The 24,444-nt window shown below is 32.5% G+C and overlaps 3 protein-coding genes across 5 annotated transcripts; 2 read left to right on the top strand and 1 right to left on the bottom strand.

Annotated features, from left to right (window-relative positions):
• Positions 1-484: 484 nt before the first annotated feature.
• Positions 485-4,839, top strand: LOC105772747 (putative chloride channel-like protein CLC-g). Its single transcript, XM_012594171.2, has 7 exons — positions 485-817; positions 895-1,095; positions 1,298-1,475; positions 1,818-2,080; positions 2,674-2,943; positions 3,061-4,189; positions 4,346-4,839. The coding sequence occupies exons 1-7, from the start codon at positions 669-671 to the stop codon at positions 4,478-4,480; spliced, it is 2,325 nt and encodes a 774-aa protein (XP_012449625.1). The 5' UTR covers positions 485-668; the 3' UTR covers positions 4,481-4,839.
• A 90-nt stretch (positions 4,840-4,929) lies between these two features.
• On the bottom strand, positions 4,930-9,275 carry LOC105772748 (calmodulin-binding receptor-like cytoplasmic kinase 3). Of its 3 annotated transcripts, none has more exons than XM_052632962.1 (8): positions 9,108-9,275; positions 8,064-8,800; positions 7,760-7,975; positions 7,420-7,688; positions 6,431-6,596; positions 6,246-6,335; positions 5,834-6,132; positions 4,930-5,369 (listed from the first exon to the last, which is right to left on the bottom strand). In XM_052632962.1, exons 2-8 carry the CDS (start codon positions 8,317-8,319, stop codon positions 5,163-5,165), a joined length of 1,503 nt encoding a protein of 500 aa, XP_052488922.1. In that variant the 5' UTR covers positions 8,320-8,800; positions 9,108-9,275; the 3' UTR covers positions 4,930-5,162. The 3 variants fall into 3 exon arrangements, with proteins under 3 accessions (XP_052488922.1, XP_012449629.1, XP_052488921.1); XM_012594175.2 differs by having other exon boundaries at positions 7,760-7,978; XM_052632961.1 differs by having other exon boundaries at positions 7,760-7,990.
• Positions 9,276-21,856: 12,581 nt separating this feature from the next.
• On the top strand, positions 21,857-24,152 carry LOC105774316 (heptahelical transmembrane protein 1). Its single transcript, XM_012596766.2, has 4 exons — positions 21,857-22,227; positions 22,315-22,407; positions 23,114-23,171; positions 23,249-24,152. The coding sequence occupies exons 1-4, from the start codon at positions 21,968-21,970 to the stop codon at positions 23,918-23,920; spliced, it is 1,083 nt and encodes a 360-aa protein (XP_012452220.1). The 5' UTR covers positions 21,857-21,967; the 3' UTR covers positions 23,921-24,152.
• The last annotated feature ends 292 nt before the right edge of the window (positions 24,153-24,444 follow it).

Here is a 24,444-nt window from a genome sequence, read left to right on the forward strand (position 1 = left end):
TTTCTCAATTCACATTGCTTGCACCAATCGACAACTCTCTTTCCCCTTCTCTTCTACAATTCAACATTTTCATGAAACAACTTTAGATATTACGAATTAGTGAATCAAAATTCAAATAGTTTTTTTCTCATATCTTCAACATTGATTCTCAGATCAACTTGGATATAATGTATGTTTTTTTACTCGTCAACGGGTACTGATCCAACATACTGATCATCAAATTGTCGCTTGGAGCTCGCTAGTAAAAGTATGAAAAAAAACTTAACGACCTAGTGACTTAAACAAAAACTTTTGAATAATTCTGCGACTTAAATGGAAACTTTTGAATAGTTAAGTGATCAAATTGTAACTTTTTCTAATTAAGGACCAAAATGAAAACATACCAATAATTTAGTGACTAATGATGCAATTTGCTTTATATTTTTATATATAAAATTTTCTAGAGTTATATTCACGATTTAAGACTCTCTCAAAAACTCTTATCTCTCTATTCTCATTTTTATAGGAAAAATATTTGGTACAAACTGCCTCTGAACCAAAAAAAAAAAAAAACAAAAAACAAACAGAAATTCAACCTTTGACTTCTCTGTCTATCTCTACTGGTCGTCGCCTCCACACAAGCTCTACCACCAGACCAGCCACCCCAAAATCCCGCCCCACGTGAGGCCATGTCAGAGGATGCGCCACCGTTCCAAACCCAAGATCATGACTCTCTCACCATTCCTTTACTCTCTCACCAGCAGCGATCCATTAATTCCACCTCTCAGGTCGCCATCGTTGGCGCCAACGTCTGCCCCATCGAAAGCCTCGATTATGAGTAAGCTATCATTTTACATAACTTCCTTTCTTTCTATTTTTGTTTTTTTAATTGGTTCAGTGTTGTTCTTTTTGAAGGATTGTGGAGAATGATTTCTTCAAACAAGACTGGAGGGCACGTGGAAAGGTCCAGATTTTTCAATATATTTTCATGAAATGGCTTCTCTGTTTTTTGATTGGCGGTTTCGTCAGTCTCGCTGGTTTCTTCAATAATCTCGCCGTTGAGAATATCGCCGGCGTTAAGTTCGTCATCACTTCTAACATGATGCTTGCTCAAAGGTCCCTTTATTTTGTTCTTTTTTATAATTACTGATGAATTTCATATATTACTATTTTCCTGTTTTTTTAACTGGAAATAATTTGCACCAAATATTTGCAAAACTTTAGCAGCAAGAGATTCATATACTCCACTATTATGATTGTCTCACAGTTTAAAAAATAACAAATTTGAAGAAATTTTTATTTTTATTTATTCGTGCAGGTACTGGATGGCATTTCTAGTGTTTTCTCTATCGAATTTGGCTCTAACTCTCTTTGCCGCCATCATTACGGCGTTTATTTCTCCCGCCGCTGCCGGTTCCGGTATACCGGAAGTGAAGGCTTACTTGAACGGCGTAGATGCTCCGGGAATACTTTCAATACGAACTTTAATAGTTAAGGTAGTTACTTGCTTAATCTTGTTTTTAATGGTTTCTAAATTTTGTTACAAACAATGAATTATTAGTGTATCGAAGATACTTTGTGATGTTCAACTTGATGCAGAAAGAACTGCCTTTTGTTACCTAAATTTTATATTCTAGTTTGTTTGTTAATTCTAATTGTATTAAATCACTAATAAATTGGGTTAATATCTAATTAGTTATCGAGTTACAGGATTTTGTACTTTCAAAGTTCAATATTTATACTAGAATTTATTCTTTCTTTTTTTAAATTTTTGTGAATTGAGGAGGTACGGTCCGTATTCTTTCTTTTGATATTCATAATCATGTGAAATGGTGCAGATTGTGGGAAGCATTGCTGCAGTGTCTTCTTCTCTGCTGGTCGGAAAGGCAGGGCCCATGGTGCATACTGGTTCATGCATTGCAGCATTGTTTGGACAAGGTGGGTCGAGAAGATATGGTTTAACATGGAAGTGGCTTCGTTTCTTTAAAAATGACAGAGACCGACGAGATCTTGTAACATGTGGATCAGCAGCTGGAATTGCTGCTGCTTTCCGTGCCCCGGTCGGAGGTGTGCTGTTTGCTCTTGAAGAAATGGCATCTTGGTACATAAACTGATACATCCATTTGCAGCACCATTTTGATATATTATTAACTATCCTTTCATCAGTGTACTGAGTGTTACTGCATACTGTTCTTAGTTGGTATTTTGAAGGTTTCACACTTGTCTCATTTTCTTTTTCCCTTTCTATTGTTTGACCAAAAACGGAATTGTATTAGGCAATAGTATAGGTCAGCCTTCTGATTTTAGTTCAGTCTTCAAATTCTCATATCCATATTTGTTTTTTCATAAATCATTTATTCTCCTTTCTGCACCGATGGTTGATTAAATTGTCTTAATTAATGTTGTTTATTTCTAAGATGGCAGGCAGAACAGATATAGGGCCATTATAGTCCATAATATGCCGAGTAATATAGCTCTTTGCTATCCGTCTATAGCTAGTTCATTCAAAATTGCTGAGGTAGAAAGACCAATTGTGATTCTTCTATGCTGTTGATATAACATAATTTACTTTGAGAATCACCTTCCTTCCTTTAATTCATCATGCACATGCACATGGTGTTCATGGTCTCTTTCAGACAAGATCAAATTTCCAAAACTTGACATCTTATGATAATATCCTTGTTTTTTCTGCAGGTGGAGAAGTGCCCTTCTTTGGAGAGCTTTCTTTACGACTGCTGTGGTTGCAATCATACTTCGAGCCCTAATTGATGTTTGTTTAAGTGGCAAGTGTGGGCTATTTGGTAAAGGGGGTTTGATAATGTTTGACGTCTATTCAGCAAATGTTTCGTATCACCTAGCCGATGTACCTCCTGTTCTTGCTCTTGGAGTTATTGGGGGCATATTGGGAAGTTTCTATAATTTCCTTTTAGTTAAGGTTCTCAAAGTATACAACCTCGTTAACGAGTAAGTTCTATTTTTAGATATGTGTTTTTTGCACCAATTACCGTTTCCAGTATTTGGCATGATATACTTTACTGGGTCGTTCTCTATGCTTATTTCCCCTTCTTTTTCTCCTCTCAGGAAAGGCACTTTTTATAAAATTTTTATTGCTTGCACGATCTCCATTTTTACATCGTGTCTGCTTTTTGGATTACCATGGCTTGTATCTTGCCAATCATGCCCCTCAGATGCATCTGAAGACTGTCCCACGATAGGCCGATCTGGTAACTATAAGAAATTTCAGTGCTCCCCTGGTCACTACAATGATCTTGCAAGCCTCATTTTCAACACAAATGATGATGCTATCAGGAATCTTTTTAGCAAGAATACTGACTCTGAGTTTCAGCTCTCAACAATGCTCATATTTTTTGTCACCTGCTTCATTCTAAGTATTTTTAGCTACGGGATTGTTGCTCCAGCAGGGCTATTTGTACCTGTGATAGTAACTGGAGCATCTTATGGGCGTTTCATCGGAATGTTAATTGGTTCTTGGGGAAATCTTAGTCATGGTCTTTATGCTGTACTTGGTGCGGCTTCATTTCTTGGTGGATCTATGAGGATGACAGTCTCCTTGTGTGTTATAATTCTGGAATTGACCAATAATCTATTACTGTTGCCATTAATAATGGTGGTTCTCCTTGTTTCCAAGACTGTAGCGGATGCATTTAATGGCAATGTTTATGACCTTATCATGAAAGTAAAAGGTTTTCCATACCTAGAAACTCATGCTGAACCTTATATGAGACAGCTAACTGTTGCTGATGTTGTCTCTGGCCCGCTTCAGCTCTGTCATGGAATTGAGAAGGTCGGTAATATCGTACACATCCTCAAAACCACAATGCATCACGGGTTTCCAGTTATTGATGAGTCTCCACATTCTGAATCCCCAGTTTTGTATGGTTTGATCCTCCGTGCTCATCTTATTGCACTGCTAAAGAAGAAAGCGTTCTTGTGCACCCCTGTGCAGTTAGGTGCTGATGCTTTTAGGCATTTCTCATCAGATGATTTTGCAAAGAAGGGCTTAGGTAATGTTGACAAGATAGAAGACATAGAATTGACAGATGAGGAGATGGAGATGTTCCTGGATTTACACCCTTTTACCAACGCTTCACCGTACACAGTTGTGGACACGATGTCACTAGCTAAGGCTCTCATACTTTTCCGTGAAGTTGGTCTGCGACACCTACTTGTCATACCCAAGATCTCCAGCGTAAGAAACTATCATATTCATTTTCCTTAAACTTGATTCCTCATTCTTTTGTCTTAAAATTTGACTGCATTTCTTCCTCTTTTTTATCATGTACACTGTTTTCATTTTAGATATTATTTTCATCATATTATTCAATGCCTGATACTGTGACTGCAGAGAGCACCAGTGGTGGGCATATTGACAAGGCATGATTTCATGCCGGAACACATATTAGGTTTGCATCCATCGTTGGTAAGGAGCAGGTGGAAAAGATTGAGGTTTCAATTCCCCCTTTTACTGAAAATATTCTAGGTGGGGGATCTCATTCAGTTGTTGCAAATGGGGTTTACTCTTGGAATTAAATTTGTATATAGTCTTGTACTCTTAAACTGCACCGAGTTGTACGATGATTCTCTCCCTTTATGATTCAGCACCCTCATTTAGCTCGCAGGCGAAGACTAACCCAGCGAGGAATCACATTGAACCCTTACGAAATTTGTATTTTGCATTTACTGCAGGAGTTGAGGCAAGTCAGAATCTTCCAACCTTGACAATTTTTGCTTTTGGTTAAATCTCTTTGTATGCATTAATAAGCTAGTTACGGCTTTCCGAAAGAGCTTTCTTGAAGGGTTTTGACCAGATATGGTAATGGTTTCTAGGCATTGCATTCATTTGTACTCATTTATTGCTATTCATTCACCCAAACAAAATTTGACATTGTTAACCTATTAAGGGGCATCTTATTATTAAGCCAATAAAAATGAAAGATAAGCAATACTCTTTCATATTTCCTTTTGACACAGTCAAAGAGGATATTATAAAAAGGATCGAACAGCGCATCATAGCTTTTGGTTAACACCAAATTTGGATATTACACGGTATGCTCCAAAAGAAAGAACAACAGCAAACGGTAGCAGTAAAAGAAAGAAAAAGAAAACCAAGATTTGAGCCAAAGGGAGAGGTGAGGTGAGAACTAGTTTTAGATAATGTAGAGTTACCCTCGGCTTGAGGTCTTAACATAGTCAGCCCTAATTGCCCATAACTGTTCTCCCACAGATTTCATCTCCGGACGATCATTTCTAACAGGTGCTGCGCATTGAAATGCCAATGCAAACATCTTCGTTAGTATCTCTGCATCTACTACTTCCATCCTTGGATCCACCAATTCCACTACATGTCCTTCATTATACTTGTCAAATGCCTGTATATACACATTCAAACCATGAATGAATTCCCAGGTGTAAAAGGAACTAGAAGCAAACACTGTGTTATTGTTTTTGCAGACACAATATCATGGGTCTTGGTAGCCAACTTCACTACCTTGCTTCTTTACCCATCACTTTTTTTTTTCCTTTTCTCTTTTACTCACACCTTCAAAACAAAAACGCTATGAGAATCTTATTTAGTAAACATAAGGCGAAAAGCCTGTTAACTTGGGATTTAGTTCATATGGTCAACCTCAAGTGGTGACATCCAATAGGTGCAGGATTAGCCTGATTCTACTTTAGGTCTACTTCTTTTTCATTAAGATATGAGAGTCGTAATGAAAGTAAAGTATTTGACCAAGAAAAAAGATTGATAAATTAGATATTGGTTGCCCATGCCGAAGTAATGATGATAGGAATGGAGTCAAAAGCTTAACAAGAGAAGGAAGAACAAGCTTACCCATCTAGGTGTCACACGCTCTTCAACTGGCCTCCTTAGCTCCACGGGACGGCGGCCAGTGAGAATTTCAATAAGTAAAATCCCGAAAGAGTAGACATCACTCTTGGTTGTGAGTTGATAGGTTTTCATGTACTCAGGATCAAGGTAACCAACTGTTCCTTTCACTTTGGTTGAAATATGTGTTCGGTCTGAGTCCATTGGGCCAACTCTTGCAAATCCGAAATCAGCCACTTTAGCTCTCATGCTTTCTGTCAGAAGAATGTTGGATGACTTCACGTCTCGGTGAATGATTTGCTTCTCTGGTTCATGATAAATAAAGGTATTATGAGAAGGCACAGGCTGAAATATATGAGTATGTGAGGCCATGATAGAAAGACAATATACGAGTCTGGGTTGGGTGGTGTTTGCTTACCTGCATAAACATGGAGGTATGTAAGGCCATGAGCAACGTCAATAGCAATTTCAAGACGCTGATTGAAATCCAGGATTTTGCCGTGCTGACCTGCCAGGAATGGCAACATAATATTATATTTTAAGCCTTTAACAATATCGTTGTTGACCCAAGACTTTGGTAGTTATCATGGGCAGATAACTTACCATCCAAATGTTCTCTTAAAGTACCATTTGGTACATATTCTGTAATGATAAGCCGTTCATTCCCTTTATCAACATAACCAAGTAGCTTCACAAGGTTCCTATGATCGATCTTGGCTAGAAGTTCAACTTCACTGCTGAACTCAGTTTGCAGATTCTCAAAATGTTCCTAGACAATATTCTTTTATCAGTCAACCAAATAGCAGACCCGAAGAATAGGATGGCTTAAACTTTAAATCATGAAGCAGGCACTAAAAAAATATCTTAAATATTTAAGCCAGTTTCAAGTCTGTCAATAATAAAGCCAGCATACAGCCAATAGCCAAGAGATTTACCAAGTCAATATCTAGGAATCCTTTTTAAATAATAAAAGAAAACAATGAATGTGAGAAAGTTTCAACCTTGTTACAAGCATATAACTTTAGGACATTTTGTCCAATGTGCACATTTTACATTCTTTGGTGTTCATAGCCACTGGTCCTAGCTGTTAGCATACTCTACAAGTTGACAAAGGAATAAGTGATCGAACTGGCAGTTCTTCTACAACCTATGTTGTATTCCTAGTGTCAGCCTTACAATGTTAGTGTTCTTGTAGGTCAACTGATTCACTGTTATCTTCCCTACAAATTATTAGACTATGAAATCTAAGATGCTTCTGCAATTCTGTCTTAAACTAACATGCTAAAGAATGCATGTCAAAAGAGAGTAAGTCATCGGAATCTGAAAATAAACATATTTTATCCCCATCTACTTTTATATGTGGCACTCTTATGTAGGAACACATCCAATAGGAGAATCCTGTGGATCTCTAATATGCAGACAGTTAATATCTGTTAACAATCCGAACATTCTGTTTTGTAAATTTAATGATTCTGACTTCAGTGCAATGATTCACTCTTGTCATCCCATATATAACACAAATTTTTCTAATAAAGCAGAAAACGATTGGAGAAATGTTGTAGAAATAAATATAGGTAAGCATATTTACTTACCTTTTTTGCTCGTTTAATGGCAACCATCTGGCCAGAATCTAGCTGGGCCTTATAAACAGTTCCAAACCCTCCTTCGCCTATCTTTAGAGCGGAAGAGAAATTACGGGTAGCTCTGGCTACCTGGGTCATATTGAGATGCACTGACCTGATTCTATTGAGTTGTGGGGACATTGAGAATCTTGAAGGACTAGGTGGTATCCTAAGTGGGCTGGCCGGAACCTTCTCAGGAAGAGAATGAATACTCATTTCTAAAGGGGGAGCTGAATCAACTGCAGAAACAGAACCATCATTCACAACACTGCTATGTTGTTTATAAATTGTAATATAAGTAAAGACTCACTCGAATTTGAATCCTTTGAAAGAACAGTGTGGTCAGTTGCTCTCTTTTTCCTGTAAAGACAGGGGCAAATAAAAACACAGGTTAACAACACTCCAGCTGCTGCTCCTAACCCTACTTTTGTTGAGGCCGGATATTTTCCATTATTCTTCCCCTTCAGATCATCATCAGGTCCCTCATCTTCTTTTTTCGGCTCTTGCAATAATTTTCGGCCTCCTCCTACTGATAAAGATTCTAAGAAATTTATTTCTATTATGTAATAAACTTCATAAGTACAAAATCAGAAACCTGAAACAATGCGTGTTACCTAATGAAACGTCCAAACCACAATTGGCTCCACTATAGCCTTCCAACTCACAATGATCTGCATAGTGCAACTGTAGGACCTTGCAGAACAAAACTTTATCTACTTGATTGCCGTTCAAATAAAACAATTCAGTACCATACAAATTCGAGTAGGCTATGTGATCCCCACCACAAATCTTCGACTTTACTTCGATCCCAGAGGCAAAGAATGTTGATAATTGCATAAACAAGAGTAGACCAAACATAGAGGCAGCCATTCTCAATGAGTTAACTCTCAAACACCATAAAAATCTAAGCTACAAATGAAGCATCACTTATTCTGCTAGTTGCATCCAAGTAATATCAAAGGAGAGAAACATAGCAAAATCAACTCCTGGAACCTTAATTACTTCATTCAATGTTGCCCATACTCAATACAGCGTATTAATGATGCACAGTAACCAAGGTAAAACCCCAATAAACAAAATCTAATATCAACAATCACAAAAAAGAAAAAAACTCAAACTGGGTTTCTCTTTTCATCTCCAAATTAACAAAGGAGACGACTTCAAGAGATTTTTCTAATCGTTCAATTCTCTTTCTTAAAAGGCCACTGCAAATTTTGACCTAAGTCTTCACGGTTGAGTTGACTGAATCAACAATGATCCCTGAAACCCTGATAAGATATCAAAGCTGACCCTTTCATTTAAAGCCTCCCAAAAGCGTTTTAAACAGTTAACTCCAACATAATAGCAAACCCTGCAAAATTCAATCAAAGCTTTAAACTTCGTGATCAAATTCGAAGTCACTTCCAGTTGACGAAGTACATATATATATATATATATATATATGAAAAAGAACAAAAGAAAAAGAGTATCAAAGTTGGAAAAAGTACTAGGAGAGAAATAGAAAATCCCAGAAAACCATGACCAATAAAATAAAGTGAAACGGCTCAATTCACCAAATCATGAAAAGAAAAGAACCCAACAGCAAAAACATCTAAAAAAAACCTCAAAAAAAAAAAAGAAGAATCGAAAAAGAAAGAAGTAGACAGGAAAGACCAAACCTGAAAAGTGACAGATAAGGGCGGCTAGTTAAGGAAGAAGGGAAAGAAAACGAAGATCATTGCTGTTGTTGGAGTTGGGAGTTGTTTGTGCTTAGCGTGCGAAATAACAAGTAAAAGACCTGACCGGCCCTTTTGTTTGAAACAAAGGAATATGGTGTGCTGTTTTGAGTTTTGACGTAACCCATGGCTGTATCCATGTACTTTTTTACTCCCAATTTATTTTGGTTAAACTACATCATTAGTTATTAAAGTATGAGTAAGTTTTTGTTTTAATCATTGAGTTATTTGAAATTTTTTATTTAATTTACTAAATTATTTGAAAGGTTTTTTTTAAGTCATTGGGTTATTAATTTTTTTTTAAAAGTTTTACTAGTGAGTTCTGAGTGACGATTCGACGGTCGATATAATGGATCATACCCATCGATGAGTAATAGAACTTACCTTAAATCCAAGTCTATCTAATTGTCAATTTCGGAGATCGAAAAAAAAAAACTATTTGAAATTTGATTAGCAGATTTGTGACATCTAAAAATTGTTTCATGACAAAAGCTAAACTAAAAAAAAAAGGGAAAAAAGAAGAAGCTTTCGATTAATGCAGGTAATACAAACAAACAAAGCCATATAACATTGATTTTAACAATCTAGTGACTTAAATGAAAATCTTTGAGTAATTTAATGATCAAATTATTACTTTATTTAGTTAAATGACCAAAATGAAAATTTATCCATAATTTAATAACTACATGTGGAATTGAACCTAATAAGGAGAAAATAATATAAAAAAATAATTGGACAACTTTGACCTTTTAGTGATCAACGGCTTTATTTGAGAATATTTAAATTCTTTCTATAAAAAATAAAAGAAAATTGATTTTGTGATAGATATATTAATAATTGTAAATGCCAAACTGTGAGGAAGTCCTAATAATGTGAAGATTTGTGGGAATATTCTTTCATTAGATGATACCATACCTAAATGAACTGCTTCATTTATTACACTAATTTTGTAATTAAATGAAATAAAATATGCTCTTCATTATTTAGTTTTATTGGCTATGGAGAATATCCCAACATTTATTGCCTTTTATTTATCTAAAATTTTTAAAGTTTTTATGAAATTTTCGCATTAAACTATTATATTTCATTTCAAAATAATTTCATTATAGTTTTCTATCATATTTATTCTTTTCGAGACAATGCTTAAAATTATTCATAATCCCTCCTTAACTCATAAATAGAAGAATAATGTGCTTCAGCCTATTTAAATCTATGTCCTCTTACAAATACTATTTGAGCTAAATCTTAATCGACTTTGACTTGATAGTTTTACATGATATTCTTTCGAAAGTAATTACAATACATGATATTCTTTCGAAAGTAATTACAATACCACGCTTTATTAGATTACGTAAAATTTTAAGATAATCTCAAGGTTGTTTGAAACAAATCGAACTAATCGGTCAGATCAATTGGATTAGGAAATAGTTAAGATATCTGCTCAAAGAATGGCATTGAACTAGTTAACTTGGGAATTGGTACAGATTGGTTGAATTGGGCAAAAAATCGATTGAATCAAATTTTTAATTTTTTTTATTTTTTTATAAATTTCTAGTGATTTATTTAATCGAATCGAACTGATCGATCAGACCGACAAACGAATTCAACTACTGATCCGGTTTTAAAAACCTTGGGTAATCCTTATTTTATAACCATTTTACCCTTCTCATTTATAATTTTGATGATTTTTTTTTATCTTTTAACTCAAACAAAGAAATTTTCTATTTTTTGTAATAATAGTAATTTATTTTATTTATTTACAATAATGGTAATTAATATATTATTTATAGTAGTGTCATGTTAAACGTATGATTTAAGAACACCATGAGGAACATGCAAAGCATCTTTTATATATAGCCTAAAGCTTTGCACACAGTAACTAAAATAGAAAAAATTTTGATTTATGCACCTTTAAAATTTATAAAAATTTAAATAAGTAAAGATAAAATTATATTTTGACTCTCCTAAAATGATAAAAAATTGATTTAATCCTTTAAAAATATAAAGATATAGATATTAAAGTCGTGAAATTACATTTTACTATTGTAAAAGTATACAATTTAATTTTAGCCCTCCTAAAAAATTTTCTGGTTTAGCCCCACTTACACACAAAAAAAAAGACTTTTGTATATTTTGCTAAATAATTTGGACTAAATCCATTTTTTTATAAATTTTGTTTTATTTCATATATAGAAAAAAATCAACCTAAAACTTAAAATTAAATATAAAAATATTTCAAACACTATTAAAATACAATAAAAATATATAAAAAACAAATACACGATACAAATAATAACATTAAAGAATAATATTAATTAGGTAATTGGGAAAATTTTACCATTAATCAATTTTAGGGTGAGGCCTTTGATATTTTCCACTGTTATACAAATCTTATCTTTTTCTCATTAAATTAAACAAATATTGGAATTATGTTTTCTAGAGAGAAAAAAATTGTATACATGTTTAAATTAGATTGGGTTAGTTATTACGATTGGTTAGATCGAGAATCGATCCGATCGAGATAGATTAGATTGGTTTATATGGGAACTAATTGAATTGGTGATTAAATTATTATTTTATATAATTTTAATAGTTTATTTAATAAATCGGATAAATTGATTAAATGAATTAAACTAAAAATAGATGATTGGAGGAATTTGATTATAAATTCTAAAGTTCCCAAAATAATCCATGTAATGATGTAACGTTTCTTTCTTTTGGACTGATTCTCTCTCTCTCTTTTATTTTTTTATAAACTGTAAATAAAGAAATAGGACTGGACCGAGTAGTCAATGTATTAGGGTAGAAGAAGCCCGAGTTTGCTAGGATTCATGGGTTCACTTTCATACAAATAAGCCCACAAGATCCAAAATCATTTTATCATTTTCACTTATGCCTTGCTTTATATTAACATTTATTATGGGTACAAGATTTGTGTTTCAAGTTTTTAGTTGGTTGAATTCCCAAAAGTGGAGGTTTTGGTTAACTTCGACATTTATAATACGTTAATTAGTCCTGTTTGTATTATAATGATTTGATTTTATCTGGCGGTTACTCGAACATTCCGTTTATAATAATTTAATATTTATAATTATTTTGACTTACATTTGTAATTGTGTTATACTGATTACATTTTAATTTTTTTAATTAAATTCCATCTGTTTTTTCCTATTCTTTAATGATTTAATTAACTATTTGAATAAAAAAAGTTGAAGAATGGGTCACATTTAGAAAGTAATGGGTGGAAAACCCGACAACCACACTGAAGGCACTAATTGGGAATGGCATTATTGTATAGGAGAACCCAACTACCAAGGCGGTGGTGGCGAAGGTAGCCAATGCGCTGCATACAACGGAGGTAGGGTTTGTCGTCTGGAATTCATCTACATAATGTTTGAAAAATTGAATTTGATTGTAAACTATAGGAGATTGCTACTTTTCCCTTAAGCCAGTTTCAATTATGCATCAATGTCATCAAGTCTTCTCAAAGCTTATAACAGGATTTAGATTAACGTATGATAATTCTAAAGGTTTAACCTAAACTTAAGTTAATATAAAAAAATTGAGCAAAGCGAATAACCTTTTATTCTAATAGTAAAAGTAGTTGTAAGCATGCGAGTTTAACTTCGATCTCAAATAACTCTATTCTCCTTCTTCAATTATAATAAAAAGAAAAAAGAAAAAAGAAAAAGAGCAGAAGTACATCTTCTCTCTATTTTCTTTTCAACTTATTTTAGAATATTTTTTGTTTGCTTTTTTAAATTTTTTAACAAACGAAGGTTTGTGGGATTTATATTGAATACCACATATGAAGAACTCAATTGATACTTGTTAGATATTGTGTGACTCGAATCTCGACACTTGTTGAAAAAATAAATACATAGAACTATACTTCTTCTATTTGGCTTTGAATAGAACATTGTTTTTTAAGCTTTAAATAGATGTAGTCGAAACTCTTCTTATATAATTCGTTTTTCAACATTAGTGAATTTCCTCTCCTCTGCCCATGGTTTTTTCCCAAAAGAATTTCTACATAAAATTCGTGTGTTCTTTTTTTGTTTTTCTTATTACTTTGAGGTTTATTATTTATTTTGTTTGATAAATATGATTGAAAAGGTTAAGTATATAATTATTTTTATGGGTAGCATTCCCTTTTCAGGCTTAGTTACCTGAATTATAAGATTATCTTATTAATGACAATTTAAAATATAAATGCAACATAAATATGCAAACTTATCAAGAGAATTAAAATACATGAAGACATTAAAGTGCATTTAGTAGTATTATTATGCAAGCTAAAACGGCACTTTAACAAACTATTCAATTTAACTTCAATATCCATCACATCTATACCAGTTAATTTACAAAATAAATTCATTGCTTACTTCAAAGTCTATTTTCTTATTATATTAATATGCTTACATATTTTTTTCTAAATTATTTTATTTTTAAGTATAATTACAAATCATATATGTTTAAAGAACTATAACTATAATCAAATTTGTGTAATTAAAGACCGTACTTAGATCGAATAAATAAAGATAAGGCTTACATATAATGAGAATTGAATTAAAACAAATTTATAAGAGAACCAACAGTGAATATTAGAAAAAGAATTTACGATTCATGTTCGGGTTTGTGATTGCTCCTCCCTCAACTATTTTATTAATCTAATTCAATTCAAACTTGCACCTTTTTATTTGTGACTTGTTGTTCAATGTTTTTGTGTTTGTTTTTTGAGTCCAAAAATATTGAAGAATTGGTTAAATTGAGAATTTATGAAATTAATTACATTAAATTCCAAAAGTTCTGTCTTAAAAGGAATATAGTAGTGGATGATTAAATATTTTAGTTGAATTGAGTCTGAAGCTAAATGGTTTTATGAACAAAACTTGAAGATATAAATTTCAATTCAATTGATTCCTTATTATAGTTTCAAGCAGCATTTATTAGGGGATTTGAATTTTAATATTTCTAACTGTTTCACTATCTCCAAACTATGACTTCATTTGTACCAAAATCAAGTTTGAACATAAATTGTCCAGGATTCCAATTGTAACTTGTAATTTATTTTTATGAGGTTTCACTCATCATCTTTTATAGTTTTTGTTATAAATAAGAAAACTAGAAAAGAGAGAGTAAAAAACATGGTTTTTCCTCGTAGGTTCAGAAAATGGAGTTTGAGGAGTTCGTAAGTTTTCATAGTAGCACACAAATTACTCGACAAGCTATCCATCACATCAAAGGTTAGACATCCAAGTAACTACAAAATGTTGGAGTCGCGATACCCTCGCATTTTAAGGGGAGCCCTAAACTTTGCTAAGCCGCTTAGAAACCATAGACTCGGCTTTTCTACTCATGCAAAATCCCTCCACCTCAAAAATACAGATTTAGGAAGCCCTAGTTTTCTATCCTTGAGGAGTCTACACAACATGCCCCCACTTGTTTTTCTTGGACATCCAAGGTTCACCTCTCTTGGAACTATGAGAACCACTATCCCTTCCACCAAGGAGTGTAAGAAGTACACAAACCTCTTTGAAGTTCTTTTCCTGTAACAACCTGTTTTTTAGTGGTACCGAAAACGACAGTTTTGGAATTCGGTTTTCCGATGATCGAGTTAGTAAATATTATTTATTAATATTTTCAAGTCATTTATAGTGTTATAATGATTTTTGGTCTGGTATTTTTATTGATCGGTTAGTAATTAAAGTACAAGGACTAAATCGTAAAAATTAATCGTTATTGAAAATTTTATAGCAAAAAGGATTAATTAATAAATGTGCAAGGGTTTATGTGGCAAATAGACCATAGTGAAATATTATGGACGGTTAAGGCATATTTTTTTATTGGAAAATATGTAAGATAAGGTTTGTTTAAATAATTGAAGAAATGTGTCATCTTCTCCATTTCTCCTTCTTCCACCCGATTCCACCATTTTTAGGGAGATTTAAGTTCAGTCAAACTCTCTTTGCATTTAAGTGATTTCAATGCCCATTTTTCGTAGATTTTATGTTTTTTAGATCGTTGTAGCTTAATCTAGCTAACCCAAGTATTAAATTGTAAAACTGTCAAATATTTTAAAATTATTAATTGTTGATTTTGAAGCTTATTGGATGTTAAATGGTAGAATTTGAAGCTTAGATATGGAATAGGACTATTTTGTAAAAAGAAATTTGTTAATTTTGAGTACAGTAACTAAAGTGTAATCATTTCAAAATTAGCATGAAATTTCTATAAATATAGGTGCTTGAGAGCTATGCAGGGATGTAATTGAAACTAGATTGTAAAACAGGGCTTAAATGTGAGAGATATGATGGTTTCGATTTTAGGGACTAAATTGAATAAAATATAAAACTTTAGGAAATTATGAAAATGATAATAGGATATCATATGCGTTAAATAAACTGTTATAAGGTAATTAGCATTGATATTTTGAAATGAATTATCGTATAGATCAAGAATCGAATCAACTAGTAGATTAATCGAGGAAAAAGAAAAATTACAAATTCGTCCCTGACACTGCAATTGTTTCTAATCTTACCTAGTAAGTTCATATGGTAGGTTAATATGTATAAATGTATTGTATTTGTTTGAATTATGAATTATGAATTGTGGATTGTGTGATTATATTATTAATAGAACACAATTTGGTATACTAAGGTGAGGAATGACTGAATTGTAAAATGTGGTAATGTTATGTTAAATTGTGCTCAGATGAACATAGGATAGGATACAATTGGCATGACAATATGGTTAGTTGCGTGCTTGTAAGGGATTGCACTTCGGTGCCACTATTTGCACTTCGATGCCACTGACTTGCACTACGATACCTATTGTTCAACATTTCGGTGCCTACTATTCAACACTTTGGTGCCTATTGTTTAAGCACTTCGGTGCCTACTGGTGTGGTATAGTTACCTGTGTATCCTTATATATTGATTTGGTTCATTAGGCTAATTGTTTTAAATGAAATATATCAACCGATTTGATGTGATAAATAAAAATGGATGTGTTTATTCAAATATGGTTGTATTATATTACTGGATTGAGTAAATGAAGTATATGCTCGACAGTTATAGTGAAATGATATTGAATTGAATTGTACTGAAAAAATGGATAGTTATACTGGTGTATATGAGATGCCCACCTTGTTAATATGAAATGTTGTGACAGGAATTTAGTAAATTAGTTGTTCAGTTTGTTTAATTATAAAATGAGGTAAGTTTATTATTTGAATACATATGAGCTTACTAAGAGTGTAAATTTTCACTCTGTTTCGTTTCCTATTTCTGTCGTTGACATTTTGCGGAACTCGGTAGATAGAATCACCCCAAAGCTCACACTACTTAGCTTCAGTCTCGGTAGATCTCAAATTGTTGTAATTTTGGTTATGTGGCATGTGTTTAGGTTTCCGGGTGTGATAAATGTTGAATTTGGAAAATGATGTAAATGACCATATAGTAGACCTATTTTGAATGTGTTTATGGTAAGTGAAGTATGGAGCATTTTGAATGGACAATTTGAATGTGGTTATTTTGGTATGGAATGGTAACACATGCTAATTGGTATATTTGAATTGAATGCATGGTATGGAATAGTACTAATTTAGTTGAATGACTTGTAATGTTGTTATAACATTTTTGTTTGGTTTTGGTGCCAATTTGGTTTGGCGGACTCTTCCGTTAAGTGTACGCCACCCAGATGCTTTGGCGAACTCACTTGGTTTATTGTTGAATGAACTTGTTTATTATTAAATAAGGAAATTTTGTTAGTTAAATTGAGACTTAATTAGGATAGAGCTAAGCTACTGTAGATAAAAAGACTTAATTTTTGATAAGCGCACTTAATCACGAGAATCAAGAGTGTTAGTGGAATTATCTGATTTTTCTATGAAACCTTGTTTCCTTGCTTAAGTATATACTGATAGCAGTACCTTTCCCGAAAATTTTTACGTTTTCTTTGTGTTCATCTTCCCCTTTGATCTTCTTTGCATTTTCTGAAAACCAAAGTCCAAAAAACCTGTCTGAAGTTGGTTCACTGTAGTCAACCAACTTATACGTTTGGCGTAGTTATCTGGTAATTATAGATGAACCTTAGGTTATTTTTAAGGTTATTTACGTGTTTTCGATTCTACATGCATGCATAAGTGTTAATATTTCGTGCATGCATGTTTAGATTCGATGAAGTAGTAATCTGATATGTTTAAATAACCTTATTTTTAGCTCAAGACACTATTGAAGGTCCGAGTGACAAAAGCAAAGGACTTTCTATTTAGACTTTATTATTTTTCTGGTGAGTTCTTTCTTACTTCCATGTATTACCTTTATTGATGATTATCTTTACTTTATAATATTGTAAGGTAAGTATTCTTACTCTATAAAGGAAGATCAGTGTATGTGAGTGTGAATAATGTTTGTCTGTCCAGAGTCATTAGTCTGAGCTTTGTATGTCTGGGATGAGAAGTATGGGTCATTTTCATGTTAAGCAACTACCGCCTGCTTCTGAAAAGAATGATATGATATGAATTGATCTACGAAAATATAGTTAAAGGAAATATGTTGTGTAGCCTCTGGTAGGGCAGATATATATTGCAAACCGAATTAGCATAACACAATTAAACATGCTACTGAATGAATCTGAAATGGGAGCTATAATGAGATAATGTATATGAATGAAACGAAAACATCTGATATGGATTTGACTCTGAACTCTGGGTATGTGATTGGCATGAAAATGGAATGTCTGAGTTATGTTGTGTTGGCGAATAGTATTCGCCCATGTGACAAGCCATTGGCTTACGTCTGAGTTTTGCATACGATGTTTAGTGATTCCTTTGAAAGATTAGATTGTCTTATTAGTATTCTGCTTAAGATCTGTATGGAACTCACTAAATTATTTTGAACTTACCTCGTTACCCTTTTCTTTCTCAGACCTATTGTTGAAGGAAGACTTTCTGAAGGACTACGTCAGAGGATATTTGTTGCTATGAGACATCTGGTTGTTTGTACTATGCATGACACATGGGGTGATTTTTTTGTCCTTTAGTGAATTCGGCTGGGCCAGGCTCGGGCAAAAAATGCTTTACCCGAGGCCTGACCCGTTTTTTAAACGGGCCTTATTTTTTTGTCCAAACCCATTTTTTGGGCCTATATTTTTTCCCAAACCCTCCCACATTCCCGACCCATGATCAGGTCTATACATAACCAACCCTTGAAGACAAAAACTAAAATATATTATAAAAGTTTATTAAAGAAAAGAAATTGGTCCCATTCAGGGGCGGAGCAAGAACAATTTTTTAGGGGGCCGAATGAAATTTCAATTTTTTATAGTCTATATCTTTATAATTTTTAAAAGATTAAATAGAATTTTTATAATTTTAGAGGGGGCTAAAGTATAATTTTTCTTTTATTAGTTTAAATTTTTTTAAAAAAATTTAAAAACTTAAATAACAATTTTACATTTTAGAGAAAGCAGACCTCGCAGCCGGTAGATTCGCCACTGGTCCCATAACTATATAGCATGCCATTAATCAGTAATTAATAAAGCAAGGTTATGATTAGCTTAACAAGTTATTACACAGACAAGAAACGTTTTGTTATTTTGGCAGGGCAAACTAGAAAAAAGAACAAAAGAAATCAACGGTCTATGGTAGGCCACCTGTCTCTCTTATGATTAAAAGAAAAAAAAACGGTTGCCTAATTTTCTAGCTAATCTTTTTTTTTAAATTAAATAAAGATGGCTCAATAAATAAAGTAGAAGAGGAAAAAAGAGGGGGATAGATATGGTGAACTACTTAACTTGTGTATCTTGGATTTTTTTAATATAAATCCTTCAAAATTTATATTATATATATTTAAAATTTTAATCATAAATAAGATAAATATAAATTATTATTTTCAAAAATAAAATATCAAAATGGGATAAATCCCAAAAGCATATATGAACATGGTTTAATGCTAATTGTTCTTGTAAATTATTAACATAATTATTGATATAACATCATTTTATGTTTATATATTGCATACATAAATATTTATATTTATTCAATATAAAAAATTGATGTATTTATTTTTTAAATATGTATGATTAAATCAAAATTAAAATTTTAAGTATATATTTAAACCACAATTAGAATCAAAATTCATATATAATTCGAGATGTATCTCTATCAAAATTTAGGTGTATACATATAATTAAATGCCACTTATATAAAAAATCTAAACAACTAAAAGAATAATATTGAGAAAAGAAAGAAAATAAGAAATCCTTTCAACAATACTAGACCATGCCATGCCCATCTATCAATTTAATTCCTAAAAGAGTTGATCATGGTAAATTTTAACTAAATTTGATTCTTATTTTTAAACTAAATTTGACCTTCCACTTTTTAAAAATGTTAAATCTCATTTTAACAAAATGTAACTACAAAATTAATTTTTTAATGATATTGACGTGAAAACCTACAAGGTAATCCACATAACATGATACTATTTGTTTTATATGTTAATTTAAAATTTAAAATTTTAGTCTATATTTCTTTAAAAGTTCAATATTCAAAATTTTAAAAAATAAAATTCTAAAAAGTTAGCATGAATTACATGTGAATTGTCATACGGGTTGACATGTTTTAGTCGATATTTTTATTAAGAAAACAACAACTCGACTTTTTTTAAAATATTGATAGTTAAATTGATTCTTTTAAAAGATAAGAGTTCAAGTTTAACTAAAAAGAATAAGGGTAAACTTAAGAGTATACTTGAATTTAACTCATGTAAAGAAGCTGTTATCCGCTTGAAATTTGGAAAAAGTTGAAAATATAAAGCATGAAAAATAGATTTAGATTAAAAATATAAAAATATGAGCAGTAAAACTTGAATTTCAATATCTAAGATTTAAGTAGAGTAAGACCAGATTACAACATATATTATAATTAGGTTCAGTTTGGTACATGTACTTTTTTTTTGGTTCACTTTGGCATTTGAACTTGACAACTAAGCCGTTTTGACCCCTAAACTTGAAAATTCTAATAGTTCGATGATGTGGCACTCCGATTTTGAAAAATAATTTTTTTAATGATTATGTGGTACAATATCTAAGTTTCATATTCAGTGTTTTAATAACCGAACCCATGATTGAACAGGTTAGACCACCAATTCTTAGAGTGCCACATCATCAAACTTTTAGATTTTTCAAGTTCAGGGATCATAATGGACCTAGTTGTCAAGTTAAGTGCCAAAGTGAACAAAAAAAATGCAAGTACCAAAGTGAACTTAGTTGTCAAGTTTAGGGGCCAATGTAGACCTACTTGCCAAGCTCAGGGGCCAAAAGTTATATTATCCTTTTTTTTTCATGGTCATGAATAGAATGGACTTAAACGAATAATGATTTTCAAGTTCAAAAGTCAAAATGGATAAAAAAAAGTTTAAAAGGGCCAATGTGGACCTACTTGCCAAGTTTAGGGGCCAAATGTTACATTAAACATGGGTACCTAATTGAGACAAATAATCTCATGTACTAAATTGTACATAGAAGCCAAACTTATGTATTTAGCTAGGACAAAAAAACTTAAGTATGAAATTAGAAAAAACTTAGATACCGAATTGGGAAAAAGAACTAAGTACTAAATTAAACATCAAAGTCAAATTTAAGTACCAAATAGTATACTAGCCTTTATACTTAATCCACTCAAATAGTGTTGTTGGAGTTAGATCGGACCGGACCAATTGGATTAAAAATTGATTGGTATATTAGTTTGGACAAAGGAATTGAATCGACCTCTAAACAAACTATTCGGAACCGACAAAAAATGGAAATTGAGACAAAAAATTAACGGTTAAATCAATTTATAAATTTTTAATATTTTTATAAATTTATTAATTTTATGAACTTTTTAATTATTTATTTAATTATAATTAAACTAGAGTCTAATCGATTAAAACAAAAATCGATAATCTCACTGATTTGACCGCAAATCTAATTTTTATAACAATTGGCCAAAATGTATGTCTCTTGAAACACTTTTAATTTAGGCATAATGACTTATTTGACCCTTCAACTTTAGAAAAAAAAGTTATTTTAGTAATTTATTTAAATTTTCACCTTTTTAGCCTTTAAATTTTCGTTATTTGTCAAATCACTCCAAAATATATGAAAAATTTAATGTCCGTTAACTTTATTGACGTGACACTCGTGTGGCAATTCATGTGTATGCCATGTTAGGAAATAATTTGTTTTTTAAAAAAATTAAATTTTTTTTTATATATTTTAATAATTTTATTTTTAAAAATAATTTTAATAATTTTAAATTAATTAATTATTGATGTGATATCTACGTGACAATCTATGTGTATAACATATCCGCAAACTTAACAAAACTGTAAGTTCAAAAATTAAACTGAAAAAGAAAATAAAAAAAAAAGTTAAAATAACAAAGGGTAAATAAATCATGATTAATTTTATGAAAAGATAAAAACTTAAAAAAAGTAAATGAGTTCCTTCCCAATATTAATGGGGGTCCCACAAAACCCACAATATTTGTTGATTACCTACCAACAACCTTGTTTTCCTTTCCCCACTCTTTGGTTTGGTTTTGCATTTTTGCATGCAAAAAGCAACCCCCATACCCTCAGTGTTTTGATTTTCTCTCCCTCCTTTTAAATGTTGCAGTTGGTGTAGTTAGCTATCTATCTCCCATCTTCTATAGCTAACCCCCCCTTTTTCCCATCATCAATTCTTTCTTCTTTATATGAATCTTCCTTTAATAGTTCTCTACTTTTATTGAAAATCAAGCGTTTGTTTTGGAGATGGATCCAACCCTCGATTCCAAGCTTATTTCGAATGAAGCTGTTGATATGAAAATCATGAAGAAATTAGGTGATGATGATCGGCGGCAAGGCTTGACCAAGGCGAAAAAGCGGTCGTATGCTTTGGTGTCGTACAAGGAGTTACCGGACTATATGAAGGACAATGAGTTTATACTGAATTATTATAGGGCTAATTGGTCTCTCAAGGAAGCTCTTTTTAGCGTCTTTCGTTGGCATAATGAAACACTTAATGTTTGGACGTATGTTTGAAACACAAAGTTCCATGGTTTCTTTTTCTTTCTTTTTTTTCTTAATTTAATTTTGTGTTTTTGTGTTGGACTGTGTAGGCACTTACTTGGGTTTCTTCTATTTTTGGGATTAACCATGGCGAACTTGTTGGAACTCCCACAAGTTGCGGATCTCATTACATTCTTAACCAGGTTCGTTTTAAGGTTTTTGAAACCCCCTTCATTTTTTCAATTTAGTGAAATGTTTCTAAATTCTTTTTGTGTTTCCTTCACTTTAAAAGCAACAAAAAGGACATGATTATACTAAACAGGTTCTACTAATTGATTAATTGTCATGAAATGTAAATGAGGATTCAAAATTTTCCTAATGCATTACAAGTTGGAAGTTAGTTTAGAAATGTTGGATATGAACATGAAGAAATTACTACATAAATTTTATCTCTCAAACAATAAAATATTAATTGATCACTGACTCCAAAGAAAGGGTTCTTCCTTAGTTTATGAATGGTTCAATCTAGAAAGAGTTCGAGTGCGAGTTTAAATGCTGGGGTTTTAGTCTCATATTTAGTCTCTTAAGGACGATCCTATGAACCACCGAAGTTAAGCCTTGGGTTAAATTTAGAAAGGATGCACGCAGTGGGGTTTGAGTCTGAGGCAAGTATTTGATGGTTCAACCAAACGTAATGAATGCAATTAATTCAAACTTGGCTCAGTACACAGAAGAATCAAATTGGTTGTCAATGGCATTGGTCAATGGTCACTTTCTTATGATGTATGCCCGCTCGCTAGTTTTAGTGTTTTAAAGTTGGTGATTGAAATCTGAGAATTCCATTAAAAATTTGCTAAAGACTTCAATCAGGATCTTAAATCAAGAGTTTAAGTTATGCAATTGATGCAGGTCTTTTCTCATTAATGGCCACACCAATGTTTCTTATGATTCTGAAGACCTTTTCCTGGTGAGTGTGCCCCATGGCATTTACTGTTATGCCTGCTTTTCTTTTCATTTTCTAAATTTAATTTTGGAGAATTGCAGGGAATAACAAATCTCGTCAATTTGAGGCAAATAACGACCCCGGAATCAGACGTTACACTCCCGGTGACACCCGTTACACGGTGGCCGTTTTACGTATTCTTAGGCGGCTCCTTGTTCTGCCTCCTATCGAGCAGCGTTTGCCATCTCTTTTCTTGTCATTCACACCATCTAAACCTTACATTGCTGCGACTCGACTATGCCGGAATCACCACCATGATCATCACATCGTTTTTTCCTCCAATTTACTACATTTTTCAATGTGACCCACAATGGCACTTTGTCTACCTTGGTGGAATCACAGCTCTAGGCTTGTTCACCATCCTAACACTGCTATCACCGACCTTATCAACCAGCAAATTCCGTGCATTCCGAGCTCTGCTCTTCACTTCCATGGGGCTCTTTGGCGTTGTCCCCGGAATCCATGCTTCGATCGTCAACTGGTCGAATCCACGCCGCAATGTGACCTTGGCCTATGAGTCAGCCATGGCCATATTCTATTTAACAGGGACCATGTTCTATGTTACACGAATTCCGGAGAGGCTGAAGCCTGGATGGTTTGATATAGCGGGGCATAGTCATCAAATATTTCACGTACTAGTGGTGATGGGTGCATTGGCTCACTATGGTGCTTCTCTTGTATTCTTGGAATGGCGTGACCGTAATGGCTGTTAAAAAGCTCTTCTGCTTCTTCTGACCAAAACCTGAATTTATGTTTGTTCAATTAAGTCATGTAACTGTGAGGAATATTCATTTGTTTTATTTTATATATATACAGAAATATGTATTTGTATCCTTTTCAGGGGTTAGGGGTCTTGGGATTTATATTTTATCAAGTTCAAGTATTTTTCTTCAATCTTCATTCATGCCAAAGCAGCAATATACAAAGAATCATACTTGCAATTTATCTACTGTCTCTTCATTTTTCATGTTTTTAGGCAGGGTATCTAAATGGTATAATTGCAATTCTAGTCTCTTTTAATTATAAAATAATTAATTTAAACTTTTTTAAATAATTTCCCCAAATTTTTTGTTAATATAATTATATTTATCATATATGTAAAATTCTAAATTGATCCGAGCCTTAACATGCATGAACTATACCAATCAAATATGATTAACAAATTCTTAAAATATTAATTATATAAAATTTATGTAAATGAATCTCTCCTAATAATTCATTTTATGAAGTATTAATT

This window comes from Gossypium raimondii, chromosome 6 (genome assembly GCF_025698545.1).
Source record: "Gossypium raimondii isolate GPD5lz chromosome 6, ASM2569854v1, whole genome shotgun sequence".
Classification (NCBI taxonomy): Eukaryota; Viridiplantae; Streptophyta; class Magnoliopsida; order Malvales; family Malvaceae; genus Gossypium; species Gossypium raimondii.